The sequence below is a fragment of the Anopheles aquasalis genome, chromosome 2 (assembly GCF_943734665.1).
Source record: "Anopheles aquasalis chromosome 2, idAnoAquaMG_Q_19, whole genome shotgun sequence".
In the NCBI taxonomy this organism is placed as follows: domain Eukaryota; kingdom Metazoa; phylum Arthropoda; class Insecta; order Diptera; family Culicidae; genus Anopheles; species Anopheles aquasalis.
This window is the reverse complement of record NC_064877.1, coordinates 52,420,647-52,440,646: the sequence shown is the minus strand read 5'-3', so window position 1 is coordinate 52,440,646 and position 20,000 is coordinate 52,420,647. Positions and strand designations below refer to the sequence as shown.

Sequence of the window (20,000 nt, the reverse complement as noted above, 5' to 3'; positions counted from 1 at the left end):
AACAGAAGGTTTTTTGTTTGTAACGTCAAATTGATAATAACTTGTTTTAGGAAATACTTACTTTTTGATCAGGTGCTTCAACCGACGAAAGGTCTGGACAATAATGTGTATTACAAGCACATTTTTAAAATATCAGAAGTTTGATGCAATCCGATTGTATTAAATTCGGTAATTTCAGAGTTTGTATGACTGTGCAACGTGGTAGACAAATTAGCTCTTCCAAATACTGCCATTGAACGAGTAAATGGGTGTGTGGGATCTAGTATTTGCCATCATTAGCGAGCAATGTGTCGGATACACATCAGAGAATATCAATAGATTAGTGTATGCGGTAGTGGAACAAATGGGACTGTGACGAGTGGTAAGTCATGTTTTTCGAGTTTATTTACACGATTAATAAATTATAATTCCTCATTCCAACCTCTCTGCTTAAAAAAACATCGCCCTACTTTATTTTGAAAAGCGGCTTGATCATACTGTTAATTTCAATCATCGTAAATTAAAATAATCACAACAAATTGTCATCCCAGCCTTGCTGCCAGGCTTCGTTCTGTCTTCTATATCTCACTATGCTATTGAAACCCGTTACTTTTTGCACAATCGCCTGCGATCCACCGCGTCAAAAAGGGCTTAATGGCATAGTTGGTGTGAGGGGGAGGGGAGGGAGGTATATTTTTTGTCGAACGACAGATAGACCTCCAACAGGATAGCTATTTATTACAGAATGAACTCCGTTGTGTACCAGGTTAAGCGTTTGGCTGTACAAGTCCCCACAACATACACTGGATGATTGTATCGTTGACGGCATTGATTGTTGTCCTTTTCAAGAGGATGAGGTTTTAATTTATTCGAAATTTATGAGCATCATCCTCCATTGTCGAAATTTATTTCAAACGGCACTAACAGTATTTTAAAATCCGGTTAAAATGAGATTTTAATATAAAGACAAATTAAAAAGTGTCGACGTCGACGATTTTTAATAAATTGCGTTTAATATTGATGTATGGTCTTAAAAATAATAATCATGAACATGAATGAACCAGCAGACTGTTCTGACTAAACACATTCTCCCTTAAAAATATGGTTTAAAGATAACCGAAATAAGCATCAGCTAATTAAAAATTACAATTGTTAAATGATTTGAAATCGCATGAAATTTATTCAGTAATAAGAAATAATTGTTGGCTTGCTTAGGCTACAACCTTTTGCCTAATTTGTGAAGATAATTTTCTGTGAGAAAAATAAAAGTAATTTGCAAACAATGATTTGGAATCACTCAAAAATGGTTGGGTACGTATAACGTTATCCGAAAAATTGAGACAAAGTGTTTTCTTTCTTTAATCGAGTATCATCAAAGAGAAAATCGCAATCAAATCTATACATTTTTTCATGGGTCGTCCAATACCCTGCGCCAGTGAGCGCGACAGCTCACTCAGTATAGCGAGCCCAAGAATAAAAGATAATAACTCGTATAGCTCCACGTTGTATTGAGATCAAGGATAATGAGGAGTATAAACTGAGTAAAATAGAATAGGGAGGTAATGTTTCAATAATGAGCATGGCGTTGCCCAGAAAATATTTAATCATTTATAGATGTAATAATACAACCGTAAGTGATATTTAAAAGTTCACATCCAAATGCTGTAGAAAATCCCGTAATAAAGCTAATTGAAACTATCAAAAAAAAAAACTGATCAATCTCAAATGATTAGTGTAACTGATGCTTGTAATACTAAATCAAATCAAATCAATATAAGGGCGTTTATCAACTTCAAATTGCGTTAATTTTGGCTTCATTCCAGCTTTGTGTATAGCACTTAATAGTTACTCCACCCAACGAAAGGGTTGGCGAGTGGCACAAACATTAACGGTGACGCTACCATAACGGATTGTGGCCGATGAACGGATTGTTCAAGTACATGGTAGATAACCGAGAGCAATGCTATCCTCTAACACAAAGGATTTCCATCATCGTAGAAAAGTACGTTACTCTGACTGCTACTAACGGTTTCTTGCCACTTGCAAATAGACCCAGTAGATCGGTGCACGTGAAACGCTTCGCTATTGCTACTCGCGCCTTAAAAAGAACCTACAAAAGTGTAATTCTTCAGTGAAAAGGGAAACATGTTATTGTCTCATTTCAATTATTCCCGATCACCGGTATCGATATAGCCAAGAGTTGAAACAGTTGAAAAAGAACAATATGTTCTTTAGAGCCCGCTACAGTGTAGTTTTTCAAGTTAAAGAAAGATAGAACTTTAGAAAGATTCAAGTGCTATCCATTTGTTGGAGCGGATCAGTGGAGCGAAGCGGAAGCATGTTACAAAACATGGAACTAAGGATGAGAGGTTGGTAAATTACACTCTTGCTTCATGTGGATCACCATGAACCAGTGAAAGCCGGTTAAATCCAAGATAGCACGGAGCAATGCTTTCTCGTTTCTTATCATTATCATCGTGCAAGCAGCTTTTGCTTTGCAAATTGTTCCACGGTTATTGTCCCTAGAGATGCTAAATCATTGGAGAGTTCGCGAACGTTTTCACTGAAACAGACACAACAGAAGTCTGCGTACATCAAAACCATAAGTTAAATCAACTCAATCAAAACCACATTCCCTGTATTTAGCCGTGCAGGTGCTAAAAAGCAGGAAGAATAAAAAACCTAGCACAAAGTCACACATTTTTACTCGCTTGTTATCATCCTGCAGATGTTTACTTGGCAGAGAACTCCGCGACACATCCGTAGCATTACTGTACTGTGATGATATTTGTGTCTGATAACTTGATAATTTATTTAATATTTGCTGAACGTTGCTCCAAATGACAGGACGGAGCGAACACATATAGCGACAGTAACAGGTGTCACTTCTTTCATATGGTATTACAACAAGATTCAGCATATCATAATGAAAGGTTTAGAGGATTTGCAAAAAAATGTTACTCTGTTAATGTTAAAATCCGCAGACATAAGCCTCGTGCCGTTTTAGTAGTGTTGTTTGGCAGCATACGTTAGTTCCTGGTTGAAACGCCAGTAAGTATTTTTGGTATACCACTAAGATTACAACAAACAACCGGCGTCAGTAGATGCTTGCCGTTGCTGAGAGTATAGGCCATGGGCCCAACGTATAGCGAGAAGACATTTGTGCTCACGATATTAAGATGCGCGATTGTCAGAGCGTTGAAAGTAAGGAACAGAGAAACTAAAAGCAGCTGAAACGCAGACTAGGTACGAAATAGAGAGAACAAAGATTCCCAACACTGTGATCGTGTGTCACTGCGAACGTGTAATGGTTCGCTGAAATCACACTCGTGATCTCACAGCACATGACCGCCTCTCTGCCCGGAAGAAGGGAGGGGAGACTTAAGAGAGAAGAAAGAACGCATCAAGAGTGGTGTCTGCCGGTTAGTATCACTCAAACAGTGGGGGTTTAAGCACGATGTATCAATCAAACGAGTATGATCAGTGTTGCTGACTGTGATCCGTCAAGTGCAAAGAGTGAATCTTAAAAACGCCGAGATTTCGTAGAGTTTAAACAGCATTCAGAGGTGGATTCCACTAGCATGGATAATATGAGTGAGTGTGTAATTTGGAATAATTATAAAAACCGATTTATTATCGAGATCGATAATAGATTTTCCGAGTTTTCGTGTGAACGATGGGAATACTATTCTTTACATTATAAAAGAGTGCTTACCAAAATGTTATCTGTGATATCGACGAACATTGATAGTTAAATCGTTTCCGTTATTCGGTGCGCACGGTATTTTCAATTCACAGCATGGATCAGACACGGAGAACGCCATTGTACACTTTTAAGTGGCTTTGTTCCAAAACAGTTTGTGAAATATCCACAGCCCACCCCGAGATACTATTGGTATTAGGATGCTCGAGCGCGTGTTGTAATATCACTAAGCAAGATGTTTGTCGAAGAATGTGTTCCCATGAGGCACATTGAACCGGTTTCAGTGTGCCCGTCCGATGGCTCTTATATCAATTCAGTCGCATCCAAGGTCACTGTCGACGAGATTGCGAAGGAATATAGAGCGGCACAAGATCGCCCTAGAGACGCTGTCCTAGACCTACACTAAGCCGTTATTCGAACGATGATCTTTGTTGCAATCTCAGAAATCGATGAACCCTCCATGTGATAATTAGCGCCAAGACGAACAGCCCCTGCATGGACAAGCTGCTGTGGTCGTTTGTTATGTGGTTCAACGAAGCATTGTTTGTTCCGTTGCTAAATGAAATGCACTCGTTGACATAGCATTTCCCCTGTTGTTGTATTAAAAAAAACTCAACTTCTGTATCAACGCCGACAACGCAGCACTCCAATACTTGTAAGAAGGATGGATGGGTTTCGAATATTTTAGAGCACGCAATGAAGAGGCACGCAGCTTTTAAGGTCGTTTATGTTGTCTGCTGGCCGAATACAGTAGACTCTGTGGCTGTTTTGCTTGAATGACCATCATTCGATTGTTTTTATGAAGGTGCTAAACAGAACGGCTATCAAGATTTAAATAAATTGTACAATAGTGTTCTAGAATTGATGAAAACACAGAAAATTGTCAACATTCTCTTTTGTTAAAAACGAAATGTTGTACTGGTGCTCTATGATTCTTATTATTTATCATCCAATACAAAGAAGTATCTCGAATATAGATATTACGGCATATGAGAAATCACTGTATACAGTGCGGTTAAGGCTAAGTAAAAGTTCACGGTCACCCAACTCGACCACATGTGCTAACAGTACTGCTGGCATCGGCGCGACAAGACGAAAACGTGGTCGCGTATCGTTGAAAAGGCGGGAAATACGCTTTACTGCGCAATATGTTCATTCGATGTTGGTACAGGAAACCTGTAACTCCTTCTTGATCACTCTTCATTGACCAACAACCATTCATAGCGACAAAATTCCCTCCAATGGGTATTGGAACTCTATGCAAAATGCTTCATTTTTTGATGTGTGCTATTTCCGCATCACAATTCAAACTTCAGTCAAAGCTGTAACGTCAAGGCAATTGTTGTTGCTGCACAACTATCTACCTGGAACCCGGCCAGCGGAATAAACCGGCAAAACTGGTTATACCGAAATCTAATGTTTTCCATGTTCCAATCGCACAACGGTTGCACAACGTTTACAGCACCTCCACCTGACGCTTATCAGTTGGCAGTTCCGTAATGCTGATGTCAAATGATCTCGATGCCGTCCAGGAAGAGGTTTGTTCAGGAAGCCAACAGTGCAGGAACATAGCAAAGACCAACAACACAATTCGTGACACTACGGTGTTTGGAAACCTTGTGAAACACTACCACTAGCACGAATGGTCGTTTCCTCGCACTACGTTGCCATGACGATGCACAGCAAGCGGTGAACCGGTCCGCTATTGAGAGTATACCAACGTGGCAGCGCAACACGGCTGATCAGCATTGGGCAGTCTGTAAACAAATCCATGGTAGTGTTTGTCTTTTCGATTTTCATACGATCCCCGCTGGTGGACAACATTTCAAGTTCACGTTCGCACATGATCAGTCCGTTAGTAGCGGCCGTTGTGCGCGTTATGTATCGGCGCACTACGAAAGGGCACCACCTGCGTCTACATACCGTCACGTCACTAGGTTGTAAGCAGTGATGTTAGCTCGTGTGGTGTAGTATTGACGCCTTTTTCAAGCTCTACCGGTGTTTTAGTGGTTCGGCGACAATTCCGTGCATGTGGTGCTGGAAGTCTCCCACAACGTTAGTTCCTCGTGATAACTTACAGTTGTTATGAGTTTAAGGTCAAAACTCGCCATGCAAAAGTGTTTCCTGTGATTGTCGGCTTTTTAAAAAGCAGATAGTTACAATTCTTTCTAACCTCCAGCAGTATCTCAACCACCTGGACAAGTGAGTGACGAGGGATAGAAAACGAGCATGTAGACGAATATTTTAAATGCTACCAACCGCATTAATACAGCGAGTAGAAATCGGCATGGAAGAAAGTGTGGATAGTTGTTGGTTTAAATTTAGAACACAGACCAACCAGATGCCAAAATTTGTCTGCCAGCAAAGACCTTTAGATAGTGTGTTAGAATGTGTATACTGTGTCAGCGTTTTATTGTTAGCAAACGTTGAGTTCTATTTTTAAATAACTTGTTTTTTGCCTGCCGTGTTAATGAATTTTTTAAACATAGTTTGTTTAAAAAAAATCTTCTGAAAAAGCGTAATTCACCGTACATGGCTTATTATTCCTCAACTTGCTTTTCCGCTAGGGTGATGATTCAGTTCAGTTCAGTCAACCCGTGCCCAAACAACCGAAGACACCGTAATTCAGGTTCTGTCTTCCAGTGCGTTACGAGAGCATTAAACGGCTTTTATGCTCGGTGAATCGCGATAGTCCACCCATTTATTTGTCTCAGTCGAGCAAATCAGCTTATGTGCACTTTGTATTAACAACAGTAGTGAACCAGACACCTATCTGATATGTAATTCATAGAAGAATAGAGTTTTTAAAAATACCAAAGATAAACTATCTGTTCACCACACGAACATGTTCAAGGTCGGCAGCATGGTGAACGATGTTTGCCCGCCCCATCGAAACTTTTCAATCTACCGTCGTTCAGTTTACTTCCGTGTTCCAAACTGCTGATGAATAAAAAGAGTAAGAAGCACACGAGGGCAAGCCAGGCTTAGAGAAGCATTTGATGAATACGCTCAAAAATCGGAAAAGTTAATTTAAACGCTTTGCCTTTGGAAACATCAGGAAAACGTTAAAGGCCAAATTTGTGGTTTTGAACTTGAAAATGCAAGGACACCGATTTAAGGTAATCTGTGGCTGATACACATGATCGGCGAATCAGTGATCTTAGAAGCTGCACATAGCCATGTAACTTAGGCGGCCTACGTGACATACTGTTAGAAACGGGTGCCTACTAACCGAATGGCAACCTGTTGGCAGGTGACAACCTACTCGGTACAGTTACAACAAGCGCCCATTAAATGAACGGGCGGGGAATGGATCATTTACGTGATTGTCCTTCACTGTTTCGAGTGGCTTTACTTTAACCGCTCTTTCCGCACTATGACAAATTATCACTTCACTAGCGATACGATAAGTACGCAAAATGTCATTGCTTTTGGGATTTGGTACATTTTAACGCTACAGTTTTGGTGGAATGCTTGGTGTGTATCATGCAGACACTGAAACAGCGTATCATGTAGACATTTTAACACATATTCTAGGCTTTTTTTATACACACCTTTTGCATTCCAACTAATGTTACTCCAATACCAGTAGAATATTAGTAAAGGTAGAGAGGCTTTTTCATGGTATAATGCAAATAATTGTGTTGGAATATGTGACAAGCAAAAGACTCGAGAAAACACTCATCAAACAGTATCAGGATGGTTATACAATACAGTGTCAAGTGCGTTCTGTTCCTTATCAGTATTTGTCCAAAGTTGCCCAAGTTTGTCTCTGAAATTTCGTTACCTGCTGCAAATCAGAACAGAAAGGCAAACCCAAAACCAGTGCGAGAAGATAGGCCGAGCCACTGAGACGTAGTTTGAGCAGTGATCAAGAGAACGAGTCAAACACCGTTTGAAACGAGTCAAACACCGTTTGAAACGAGTCAAACACCGTTTGTCTTTTTCTTCGAATACTTTGAAACGGATCCGGAATAGTGTTGTGAAGAGATAAGTTTTTCTTTCCAGTGTCTTAAAGGCGTGTGGCTATGAATACTGTGACGATAACAGTAGCTCGCGAGCGACCGGTTTCGATTGATGACAGTTTAACAGGTATTGAGCCTCATCTATTCCAAAGACAGGATATCTGTTTATCACTAAGCATGTGAATGTGCAGTACGAGTGCTATGATAGTAGTATAATTAAAGTTGTATAATTTTAAATGGATTTAAAACATTAGTTGTTTGGTAGTGTTGATTCCACCCAGCTTATTGCAAATCAGAGCCCACAAATCTCAAATATGTCACTCACTGAAGCTGCTATCTTATATATTTTATTGCTAACAAAAACAGTGACGGGCCTCTGATGACATGACGATCAGCAACTTCATTTTGTTGTATTTAGTTGCTTTGTGAAAGCACTGTTTGCATTGAGCTGAATTAATTAATATTTTGCAAAGTTGTTATAAAAATAAAATATTGGGAGAATCAGCTAGCCTCATGCCTCGCAGACCAAATTTCGGTCTTCAATGGGATCCATCTGGGGACAAGGATCGATTAATGTATAGTTTATCTATTTTATGCTGATGCTTGAATCCGGTTTATCGGAGTTGCTAGAAGCTGCTGGAACAATATCAAACAGTTTACATTTTGAATGGCCGTAGTCGTGACATTGGCGCCCATTTATCTGGCGTTTGCTAATTAGTGATGATGAAGGTGATGCAACGGATTTGGTTAACATTCGTCAAACCAATGCCGATTCTGGAAATAAATCTTACGTTGAATATTTCAGACAGCACGCAGCTTCTAACGAATACTCATTCGATTCTTGTTTTATTCTTACAGTCATGTCGTTAGAGGAAACTCGACGCACACAGCGACCATACCGTTACGGTATGATGCTGTTATGCGTAGGCGCCCTAGTCAACTGGTTGGGACTAGCAGAAAACTACTCGGAACCAGTGAGGTATGCTGGTGTAGCCTGTATTTTAGGTAAGAAGAGCACACCCTCGCACAATGTGTACCTGAATGATAAGACGGTTCTTTTCTCCTTATCACGCACAAACATAAAAGCCGGAGCCTGCCTTATTTGCACTGCCATGTGTTGCTGGTTGCACACTCCAAATCGAGCTGGATCGGGCGATGAGGTATGCTTACCAAACAGCTCCTCTCTGTAGATAGTTAAAAGGTGTTTTGTTTTTCTTTATTCTATTCAAGAATGACGACGGAGTACATCGAAATAGTGCAAACGATGAGAGACGACAAGAAAAGCCCCCCGATTACGACACAGTTGCTGTAGCACCACCGAGCTACGACGATGCGATTAAGTTAGATCCAGCAGCGCTTCTTCGCCTATCACTAGCTTCGAATGGCATAAACGCGCCAAGCCAACCCTCCGGCGATGACCAAACGTCGACATCTCGTCCCAGCTCGTCTTATATGTCCACCGTTGGCCACCAACTCCGTCAAGACAGTGGAGTCAGCGATCCATCGCCACCAGAATCTCTTAAACGATGCTCGGTGAGCGTTATTGATGAGAAATCGTGTCCGGAGAAACCACCTCCGTATGAAGAATCGACGATTTCTAGTTCAGCTTTTCAAATTCGACGTAACAGCCTGGCGACACCAACCACCAATTGATTGTTTAGTGTCCCTTTGTGAAACTTGAGACAGGTGCTCACACAGGCACATGAAAACGCAACCTAATCAGGCAGTGATTTGATAGTAATGGCTGTGTTTTTACTACTTAAATTGTAAGCTATTGTAGAATAGCTGAAGGAGCATAGGGCAAGGAAGAAATCGAAAGAGATTGGCACAGGAAGACAACGAGTTTGACAGTATTAATGGATGCCATATACCTCTGACTGACCAAATGGGCAACCGAAACTCCTACACGCTCATGAGGCACGAGCGTCGGAAATGAAGCGCGTATTTAAATGCCACAAGCACCTTAAAATCGATGTAAGTAGGAAATATTGCGTGAGAAGCGCCGAGCATAGAGCATAAATGTAAATACTGTAAATGGATGAAAATACATGTACATAATTGAAAATCTGTATGAACTTAATCAATCAATCAATCAATCTATTAACTATGGAGTCAGTTGATCAGATGGACCATTTATTCAGTTAGTCCAAATTCGTACATCATCATTCTGAATAACAATTCCCGGTCTCGTTCTACGTCCATCATACTATTCCAGGTGCAAACGTAGAGCAGGAGTTCATTCACGGTTAACGAGTGTGCGAAGTTTTCTGGCAAACGAAAAAAGGAATATAAATGAAATGTAGTAATCGGAATTATTTAACAGCCTTACCAACTATGTGTTTTCGAGTCTCTATTTCCTGATTGTACGATGATACAATTGCTTCCAAGGCACTTACAATACGAAGCATGTCCCAAGTAGTTCCAAGGATTTCATTCTCTTCCAAAACATGGGCAAATGATTTCAAACGTACCACGCTGTTTTCCGCGTTCGATAATACGTCTGCAAGGATGGTTAACAAAATAGCCAGCTTATTGCAATAAACACTCACATTTTCCGGATAAGGGGTTTGTCCAGATGATTGCAAAGTATCAGTTAAAGTGTTTTTGATGGCCGAGCAGAACTGAGAACCCTTATCCACCGCACTTTTCCATTTTCGATTATGCTCGACAACACTGGCCACGATTTCACTAATTCTCAGGCATACCACCGTGCCAGCGGAGTCCTGTGTCGGTGTTCTAGGCGATTTCAACCTTGAAATATTGTGGAGTCGTTCCGGCGTGATATTCATTTTTGTAGAACGTGCACGGCGTGGGTAACGGACAACAAACGGGTAACAACAACAAACCGCTGCCAAAAGTGCTGGAATTCAAGTTTCTTGCAGTTTTCTGCAGTCGTGCAGTGAACTCGACATTCACTGACAGCGCTCGAGGTCGGCAAAAATTTGATTCAACAGTTGATTCCATGATTCAAATTTTCGTTGAAATAAAGATTGCATAATTTATATTTATTCTGAGTGTAATCATACACAAATGTTTCAGATCAATTTGGTATAAAAATCTTTAGAGCATTCATCTTTGAGCGGTATGATATAAAGATACTGTACCTTCATTTGAGATGAAATGGTAAAATCGATGCTGGCGATTTTATCGGCACAACACGTATCCAGTTTTGCTTGATTCAATAAATCAATTATAAATAATCAGCACATTATCCCATGCTCTGAATCCCAACAGATAAAATGTCTTACATATCAGAATGCTCAACAACCACTACCGATTCCTGTATCCTAGGTGAAGTACATCAATATTGGCTTCGTTGAGGTTCATGCCATCCACCGTTGCTGTCTTCACCTCGTCCGTGCGCTAGTTCTTTTATATCTTTCGTGGGAGTGTGGGCTATTCTACTGGCCCACAGCCAGTGATGACTCTTGAGCTGACGTGTTGGATGTCCGGTTGGCAGGTACTGGTAATGGCAGGATGAGTGGTTGGGGCTAGCGCGCTGTGTTTAGGTTGACGGAGTGTAAAATAAATTAAAGGTTCCATCCAACATCCAAGCCCTGTCAACCAAGCGAAGGATCAAAGCTCTCACCGTGAAATCGAGAGGTTAAATGGTTGTGCTGCAAAGGTTGCCGAGTAGGTTGGGATCCGCTGGGCGGTTGGGGTGTTTGATAGACTGGACTGATGTTGGTATACCGGAATGCACGGATGCTGGGCAAAGGACGCAAAGGATGCCTTTGATTTCTATTAATTGGACCATGAAATTCGCGGTGGCCCCCCGTGACCATGGGCAGTATAGGATAAAGTGATGGAGGTGGGATAACAATTACCTTGCTGCTTACAAAAACACAAACACCAAAACACATTGATAAAGTGCCCACTTCACGCAAGTAAAAAATGAAAAAATGTTTTTGCTTAGTCCAACAAAAACAAATGCTGATAAGCTAAATCAATAATAAGGATTTTCATTCTTATACTTATTTACATTTATTTCTTTAAAAGGTCAATCAAATAGCTGTTCTTGCATTTGCTTCAATGCATTTTCATTATGATGAACTTGAGTTTAGCCGCTTGAAATCTAAATTCCAAATAAACTGTTCACAATCAGCAAGTGAGCAGGGTTCTTGTTGCTATCGAGAGAAACATTGGCTTAAATGAATGTTGGGTCGATGAACTGACCGTAAGTGATACTTTGGCTATAAATGGTGGGGGTTTAAAAGTACATTTTAATCTACTTATTACAAGTTTATCTAATCTAGGACATCTTGACGACCCACGTATTTCAAGTACCTTCGAGTGCACAATGTGTTAGGAGTTTGTCGAATGTAAAAAGGAATCAGCACTTCATTCCATAGAGTACACCAACGAGGCAGAGATGGCATTGTCCAGATACTCCCGTAATTTTTACGTAGTTCTGTTATGTCTATTGCATTGTTCATGCGGTTTTAGTGATAATGAAGAAATAGGTCGCATAGTAGGAGGTGCAGCAGTTGACATTTCTATGCACCCTTACCAAGTCTCGATACAAGAATTGGAGGATCACATTTGCGGAGGATCGATTGTTACTCAATTGTGGATACTAACGGCTGCACATTGCCTGGAGTAAGTACGTTTACATTAGGATTCATGCCTATTGCGATTGGTGGTTGGCTATGGCAGAATGGAATCAAGTGTAAATTGATACATACTTTTATTGTCATCATTTTAGCGATACAATTGCGAAATATGTTAAAGTTAGGGTTGGATCTTCCTTCATCAATAAAAGCGGCATCGTGCACAATGCACAAACGTTTACTGTCCATCCTGAACACCCCCCCTACAGTTGGATCATGGATTTCGCGTTGATAAAGTTGGAAACCCCGATCCAGTTCTCTGCATTCATTCAGCCAATTGCTCTGGCATCCCGACCGGAAGACTTAACTTACGAGGAAAACTGCGTGGTAACGGGTTGGGGACGTACATTAGATGATCTGGAGAGCTACGAACAGCTGCGTGCGGTAGAAATTCCGTTGGTTTCGGAAGAACTTTGCAGTGCTGCATATGGAGAAAAGATTGACAGCTCTATGATTTGTGCAGGAGATTTTCAAAACGGTGGAAAAGGTAGTTGCGCATACGATTCGGGAGGACCCTTGGTTTGTGGTGACGTTCAAGTAGGAATCGTATCTTGGGGAAAGGGCTGTGCTTTGCCTGCGTACCCAGACGTATATAGCAATGTCTTGTACGCCAAACCATGGATCAATAGTGTATTGTACGAGTCACATTACCGCCAAACCCGACCCGACTCTATGGTTGCAGAGCCATAGAGAAATCACTCATATTTACCCAAGATTCTAGAAAATTCCTTAACATTTCATAAACTCTTCGGCAGGGCAGCAGCACTCTGCACTTTCTGCATGATAAATATTTATGCATGGTCCGTTTTTCATGCGATTCCAACGGGGCAGACTAGACTGACAGGTTCAGGGCATGAGGCAAAAAGGGCCCAATCTTGTTGAAGCCTGACCACCACCACGACCGAAGTGCAGCTGCGCGAAGAGAAAAATGCATCGTTTCCAGTAAAATGTGGTTTCGGTAGTGGAGCATAAGGGCGGATGATCAACCTGGGCGTTGCATCATCTGAGTCTATTTGATTCAATTCGTTCCAATATGGAAGCAGGTGTAGTACGGGACGAATGCATTATGGTTGCTAAATATTTCATGAATAGTGAAACTCGAGCGTGAAACAGACAATCACGCACATACTACGCTACACCAGCAAGGACTTCCTCGACGTGTCCTCGATTCACACACAAACCGAATGAGTGACAGGAAAAAATGGAAAAAGAATTGCGATAATGGAGAAATAAATATACAAATACACATACAATTTGCATGGAAAAGCGAATGGTTATTGCACTTTAAGCTACATGCAAATGCTCACTATGCTGAAAAGGGAAGGTTTAATGTTACAGTTTTTAATGTATTCGAATGTAGAGGTCTAAATCTGAGTATGTAACACAGCGAACATTATTGTTTGATTCTTTATTTAAAAAAAAAGCAGACAACAGGTAATCACTGTATCTAAGAAAAAAGAAACTAAGCTATTTTAATAAAAAAATATATGTGGGAAACTTTTTTGCGAGACTGATTCTTTTTACGACTTTATTGATCGGCTTGCGAAACATGACTCCCTGCGCGCTCCGCTGTTCTTTTACGCGTTCTCTCGCCACTGCCTCTCTCTGGTGCGCTACTGTTCGCGCACACTTTGTCTCATATCCCACATATATAATATTTAGTGTTACTTTAGTGTTAAGTTTGCTAGGAAGGATCTGGTCAGTCTATAGAATGGTTGATAGAATTGTCCTGCTGTGCTTCTTGATTTCCAGTTTTCAATTGTATTAAAACTATAAACTCAGTTAGAGATGATTCCTCGGTATTCTTCGGGACACTGAGATTAGTTTAAGGCTTCACATGAGACAATAGAAGATGGAGAAGTCGACACAAGCAATAGGAGTTGTACGACCGTCTCATTGTGATGCAGAGCATGAAACTAGACCGATTTCTTAACCGACAGACCCGTGCAGTTTTGCTGACCTTCCTGATACCCGGTAGGTCTAAATTTGGATGGGGTCATATCGCATTGATTGTGAAAGATACGAACTGTAAAGACGAGGAATGAGAAGTGAAAGACAACGGTAATCGGTCGTATGCGGGGGTTCAACATGAACACGAACACGAATAGAACGAATAACAGAACTAAAACATGTGAAACGGTGACAAAAGTGACTATATACGTCAATATTTTCACAATCAAATTGAACATGGTTTTATGCTGTTAATTTTAATTGAAATGCTTATGAATGTTCAAAAGAGTACCGTTCTAATGTTAATACAGTATGCAAAAAAAGTTTATCCACCCCTTGTAAACAATTTACATTTTGACTGATTTTTCCCTCAGCCTAAAAATGCGTATCATATATCAATAGTTTTTACTCCAAAATAATCAAACAACCATTTTTCCTCTCAATTTCAAAAATGTATTTTAGTTTGTTTATCACAAACACATGTTTTGAGGCCCATTGGATGGTTTTATCTCCACAAATAATGGAGTTATGGGCCTAAGAAGCACCTAATAAGGTAATAGTCGTTCAGAGCAAATTAGAGCAATACTTGATCGGGTGCCGACCATCATTTCTCTTGCCATTGACAAAATAACAAACGTTATCTGGTCTAACTATACTAAACTAAAGTAATTAAGCTCATTTGAACTTGAAGATGATTGAAATTCGAGAATTGAAGGTCAACCGCTAAACCTTTCTATAGAGCATTTTTAAATGAATCAGTTTTCTAGTAACTTAGGCCCATAACTCTATCATTTGTGGCGATAAAACCTTCCAATGGGCCCCAAAAGATGTATTTGGGGCTAAAGAACTAAAATAAATTTTTGAAATTGAGAGGAAAATAGGTTGTTTGATTATTTTGGAGTAAAAACTGTATAACACCATACAATAAAATACATGAGAGTGGATAAACTTTTTTTTGCGTGATTTTCGTACCTTGCTCCACTGTTTCTGTAATATCTTTGTTTCTAGGAGGTATTTTTCAGATCTGTAAAAAGCAAAGTAAAGCAGAATAAAAAACAAAACTATTGATATGTGATACGCATTTTTTGGCTGAGGGTTTTCATGAAAAATCAGTCAAAATGTAAATTGTTTGCAAGGGCTGAATAAACTTTTTTTTTTGGTTACATCAGGATGTAACCTATTTTAAAGTTACTCGGTAATTTTTCAGCCAATTTTTTTAAAATAAATCAGTTTTATTTACGTTATTCTATGTCATTTATTGTGCCATACTCAAAATATGATATCGATCAAATGACCGCCTTCATTCGACATACAAAAAAGAGGCTCTTTTTCTGGCATTTTACATTGTTTTGACAACATTTAGGGAGCTATTTTGGCAATTTCACCTCCAATATTTGCTCTAAGTTTTATTGTCTTCGGTTTGTTGGCATAAACCTTATTTTTCAAATAGAACCACAGAAAAAAGCCAGCGCCGTCATATGCGGCGAACGGGAATTCACCATCCATTGCTCGACCGCAGCTTTCACTATTGACCGATTATTTTCAATATAAAGTGTGACAATTTCAGTCCGCTCTTTTAACGTGAAGTCATGCATTACTAAAATGGCATAGACTGAAATTTCAGATCGACGAAATCGACTGAAAAATGACAGAGTTATTCAACTTTAAAATAGGACACTTCCTGATGGCGCACCCTGTATAACTTAAAAACAACACAAATCGCTCTGATAAGACTCTGAAAGAAGAAAGTATTAACTCTGCTCCTCTCACTTTTTGTTCAAATGCTGGTCGATTTCATTGATTTCAGTAAACCGTAGTGCCAGGTGTTGTAGTAAATTCAACCGGTCGTGACAGTTTAAAAAGCAAGAAAAAAATCTGCTCCGAAAAAGTTAAAAAATGGATTAGTTAAGACAAAAACAGATGCACAGTGCAACATGTACTAACGGTAACCTTTCGCAGGGATCTGACCAGGTTCTTGTCTAGAAGTCTGCCCAGAGCACAGGGACTCAAGTTAAGAACACCACATGAAAATAAAATAACCTCAAATAATGTTGAAATAACCTTAAATAGTCATACCTCGTGATGTTCTGCTTATTACAAGCGTACATGCGTGTGAAAAACATTTCTCCAACCTACCGAGTGTGAATGAATGATTGAAATCATGTCTCCCATCTCTCTTATCATGAGTTGCTTTAAATCATAGATGGAACCACATGATATTTGGTTCGTTTGATAGTCAAATCCTTCGTCGAAACGGCTGGCTTCCGGTGATTAGCATCATCATGACGTTGAAGCTGTTGTTTCGAATCAGTTCTTTTCTTTTCAATAACATCGTTCTGGCAATCATTTGCGATATCATACGATAGAATTAGGGAAGAGTGCATACTGATAGGGGAAATAGAAATAGATCTAAACAACGAAAGGAAAAATGAAATGAAAGTAGTGAAATTCATTCGAAAATCCAAATTAATCAAAATAATCTAAGTTTAGCTATATATTAATGATGTACATTTTATGTAAACACGTTCCAAGAAGAACCGACAAGGTTTAAAACGTCTATAATTAAAAAAACAAACCACTGTATGTTTTCCATCATGAATATCATGCCACTGCTCTTCTGTGTGAGTTAAATTCGGCAATAGGATTGCACTGAAATAATCACAAAGACCCTGTAAAAATATATTAAAAAATTTACGCCAATGGCGTCTACATTCCTTTTGTATAATTGGTATAAGTTTTTGGTTAGATAAATTGTTGACAAAAATGAAACAAAAACCAAATAATCTACCAAAATGCTTTATTTTTTGGTACTTTGGTTTGGTTTGGCTTTTGGAAATTTAGTTTACTGTCCGTTGTTTATCAAGATTTTCACGATGCGATCAAGATATCAAAATTTTTGGATTTTGATCAGTGGTGACAGAGCGTGATTCATTGATCATTTGCTTCGAATCGATTGGTTAAGGCGTTCCTGCTAACACAATAGCATCGACATGAAGTAAAGAGCATTCCCTGTACGTACTAAGAGTACATGCAGCTGTTCGTTGCTTTGGTTTCATTCACGCCCTACCGGGGTACGGGATACGCATCAATGCCTGCACACGTTCCAGGTCTGGATAGTGCCTCAATATAAAGGGTGAGCATCGCCTTCACAGTATTCAATCGTCCGCAAAACTTTGAACCATATGATCTGGATTGCGAAACGCGGTACACACCAATAAATCAAGGATGGATCCAGGGGTGCGCTTCGGCATTCGTTCGCACGAGAGGACAGTTCGCAAGGCTAAATCTATTTTATGGTATTTTGAAGTGATCCAAAACTTTCCAGTTTACCTACAAGCCATGCCGACGAAGGTTGTTTCGTTCTGTTTGAAATAAAGGCAATGAAACCTGATTTAGGAATCCCATTTGCGATTCATGCTAAAGACATTACACCTGGGTTTACCTCAATGTTTACCATTATGCAAATTGTGCTAGAGTGAGTTTGACGCATTTGATGACAGATTTCACACTTCACAATCAAGTTGAACGGGAGGAAAAGGAGTGATCCTGATTATACGATTTTGATTTCAACATTTACAGTTACGTATTGTATCGGTAGGTATCTACCGTGAAAATGCCATGTTGAGTACATCTATTAACTGACAATCTATTATCTGACAACAAAAATTTTGAGTAAATACAATACGCATATTCTATCAATAAAGCAATACCCAGGTTTGTTGGACATGCTAGAATTTGTTTAAGTAAGTTTGATTTATCATTAATAAAGCTAGAAAAATCTGATCCACCTTAACTTTGCCTTAAAGAGCCCTACGAGTTCGGCATGAATTTTTACCTATCTGACTCACTCACCTCAGGCTGTCCAAGGACAAGGTGACTGTTATCGAACCGTAGAATGTATTCGTCCGAAACTAGGCGACGAGGGATACTGCAGGCAATCAATTATTCACAATGTTCCCTATATTATGGGCATCGTCGGCATCAAAATTGTATAGCATCAATGCGATTCGGATTAGCAAGATTCTCCTATACACAAGTATTTGTAAAAGAGGGTTCCTTATATTCCTTTGTATATTGTATTGTAGGTCTTTGAATCAGTCTTACTAAACTCCTGTCGCCGGACGTGTAATCACGTTTGAGCGATCAATCGGTACTACTGCATATCACATAGTGTACTAGTACTTTTTCTCTTATTTAACGATAAATGATTGATTTTTCTATGGAGTATGACAATTAACGACAGCTCAGCTGGCAATTTGTCTAGAATAAAGCGTTAAATTCTATTTGTACAGTATGCAGGTGCCTTGTAAGAGTCAGTATTCCTCCTCGATTATTTCAGTTTCACAATGATGGAAAGCAAGACTGAAATGAAAACAATCCCAGGGACGAGTATTTGCTTACCGGCACAAATATCCTCAGAGGTACTTGAATGAACAGGGAAATGCTGGCAGAATCTCCTAGCCCATCGTAGGATGTGTTGTCAAAAAGGGGAGAACCACGCTTATAACGTTTCTGCGCAGAATCGACCCGACTCGGATTCGTCCATCCCGGGATTGCGATGGAAGGTGCGAGAGAGTCAAGCGTACATATTCGGACCATGTTCACCGTCGAAATGCCTATAGATAGGTAGGTACGGTACGGCCAGAAGTCTCTGTTACGCGTAGCCTCGAAATGTGCGCCAGGAGCAAAGCAGGAAACTCTCTCGAAGGTTACTACCTCAAAAGAGTAAACGTTGGTCGTGTCGGTGTCCTGCCGCTCGGAAATTCGATTCTCATGCTCCACTAGGAGCCTAGTAACCGAAGTTTATTTGTCAGATGGTTGGCGCTTACCGTCTATCTGTTCGGTGAAACCAGTCGCCAGTCGAGTGTGTTGAGTTGCTTAGCCAGGTCGGTACACTGTGTCGTGGCTGCATTTTTTTGCGAGGTGATATTACTACGCAAACCTGCTATACAATATATTAACCGGGTGCAACAGAATTCCTCTATACTCGTGCTCTTGATTTTAATGAGAAAAAGAATGTTTGTAAAGCCGTTGAAAACTGCAAAATGTCATGGATTACGACACTAATATTCATCGAATGTACCGGCGACTCCAGCGTTTACAATTGTCAGCAGCACCATAGGATAACGGTGGAAGGTTATGTGAATTTAGTGAAAAGAATAGTGAAATTACATAAAAGGATCTAGTAAAACATGTGAAGTAATGGTTGATTAAAGTCTCACAACGAAGAGGGTGAAAAAAAAAGGTTTATGTTGACGGTGATTTTCAGCAAACGGTGTTTCCAATCCAATCTTGCCAAGTGATTAGCAAATGCTCTCCGAAACCGTCGGGTCCAAAGCAAATTCTACGGAATAGCGGAAACGGTTCTTGGCCCCTAGTTTTGGTTCATTGTTACTCCAGAAGTGCGGGGTGCGTTTATTTGTGTGGGAAGAGAAATTTGATTAATTGAGTGTGATTTTCTTTCGAGTTTTTCTTTTATTCTCGATGGCAGGAGGATTTTTTTTCCTCCACAATTTCCTTGCGCCATTTCCGGAGCGGATAACTGAAAGGTTTGTTGTTCTTATAGAATGCGCATTTGCAAGGTGCCGTGATGCGTGTCGATGGTGAAAGTACTTCTGGCGAAAGTGATCAAGGCTCTTTTATGCTTCATCAAAAGGTTTCGGTGAAAAGAATAAGATAAGGAGGGAAACTGGTGAGCTGATAAAAGAATTCCAAGCCCGTTCGGAATTGAAGTTGAAACAAACTTCCGGCCTACCGGTGGTCTACTACTACCGAGTACCGTAAGGCTAATAA

The 20,000-nt window shown here is 40.0% G+C and overlaps 3 protein-coding genes across 8 annotated transcripts; 2 read left to right on the top strand and 1 right to left on the bottom strand.

Annotated features, from left to right (window-relative positions):
* The first annotated feature begins 2,069 nt into the window (after window positions 1–2,069).
* LOC126569197 (uncharacterized) lies at window positions 2,070–9,718 on the top strand. 6 transcript variants are annotated; one of them, XM_050226129.1, is made up of 5 exons: window positions 3,556–3,573; window positions 7,691–7,774; window positions 8,506–8,652; window positions 8,734–8,807; window positions 8,878–9,718. In XM_050226129.1, exons 2-5 carry the CDS (start codon window positions 7,711–7,713, stop codon window positions 9,298–9,300), a joined length of 708 nt encoding a protein of 235 aa, XP_050082086.1. In that variant the 5' UTR covers window positions 3,556–3,573; window positions 7,691–7,710; the 3' UTR covers window positions 9,301–9,718. The 6 variants fall into 6 exon arrangements, with proteins under 6 accessions (XP_050082087.1, XP_050082088.1, XP_050082086.1 ...); XM_050226128.1 differs by lacking the exon at window positions 3,556–3,573 and adding an exon at window positions 5,554–5,737; XM_050226127.1 differs by lacking the exon at window positions 3,556–3,573 and adding an exon at window positions 5,554–5,884.
* A 29-nt stretch (window positions 9,719–9,747) lies between these two features.
* LOC126569198 (uncharacterized) lies at window positions 9,748–10,460 on the bottom strand. The gene is made up of 2 exons (XM_050226133.1): window positions 9,977–10,460; window positions 9,748–9,914 (listed from the first exon to the last, which is right to left on the bottom strand). The coding sequence occupies exons 1-2, from the start codon at window positions 10,434–10,436 to the stop codon at window positions 9,781–9,783; spliced, it is 594 nt and encodes a 197-aa protein (XP_050082090.1). The 5' UTR covers window positions 10,437–10,460; the 3' UTR covers window positions 9,748–9,780.
* A 1,523-nt stretch (window positions 10,461–11,983) lies between these two features.
* LOC126569517 (trypsin-7-like) lies at window positions 11,984–13,510 on the top strand. The gene is made up of 2 exons (XM_050226667.1): window positions 11,984–12,246; window positions 12,353–13,510. Exons 1-2 carry the CDS (start codon window positions 12,020–12,022, stop codon window positions 12,945–12,947), a joined length of 822 nt encoding a protein of 273 aa, XP_050082624.1. The 5' UTR covers window positions 11,984–12,019; the 3' UTR covers window positions 12,948–13,510.
* Window positions 13,511–20,000: the final 6,490 nt, after the last annotated feature.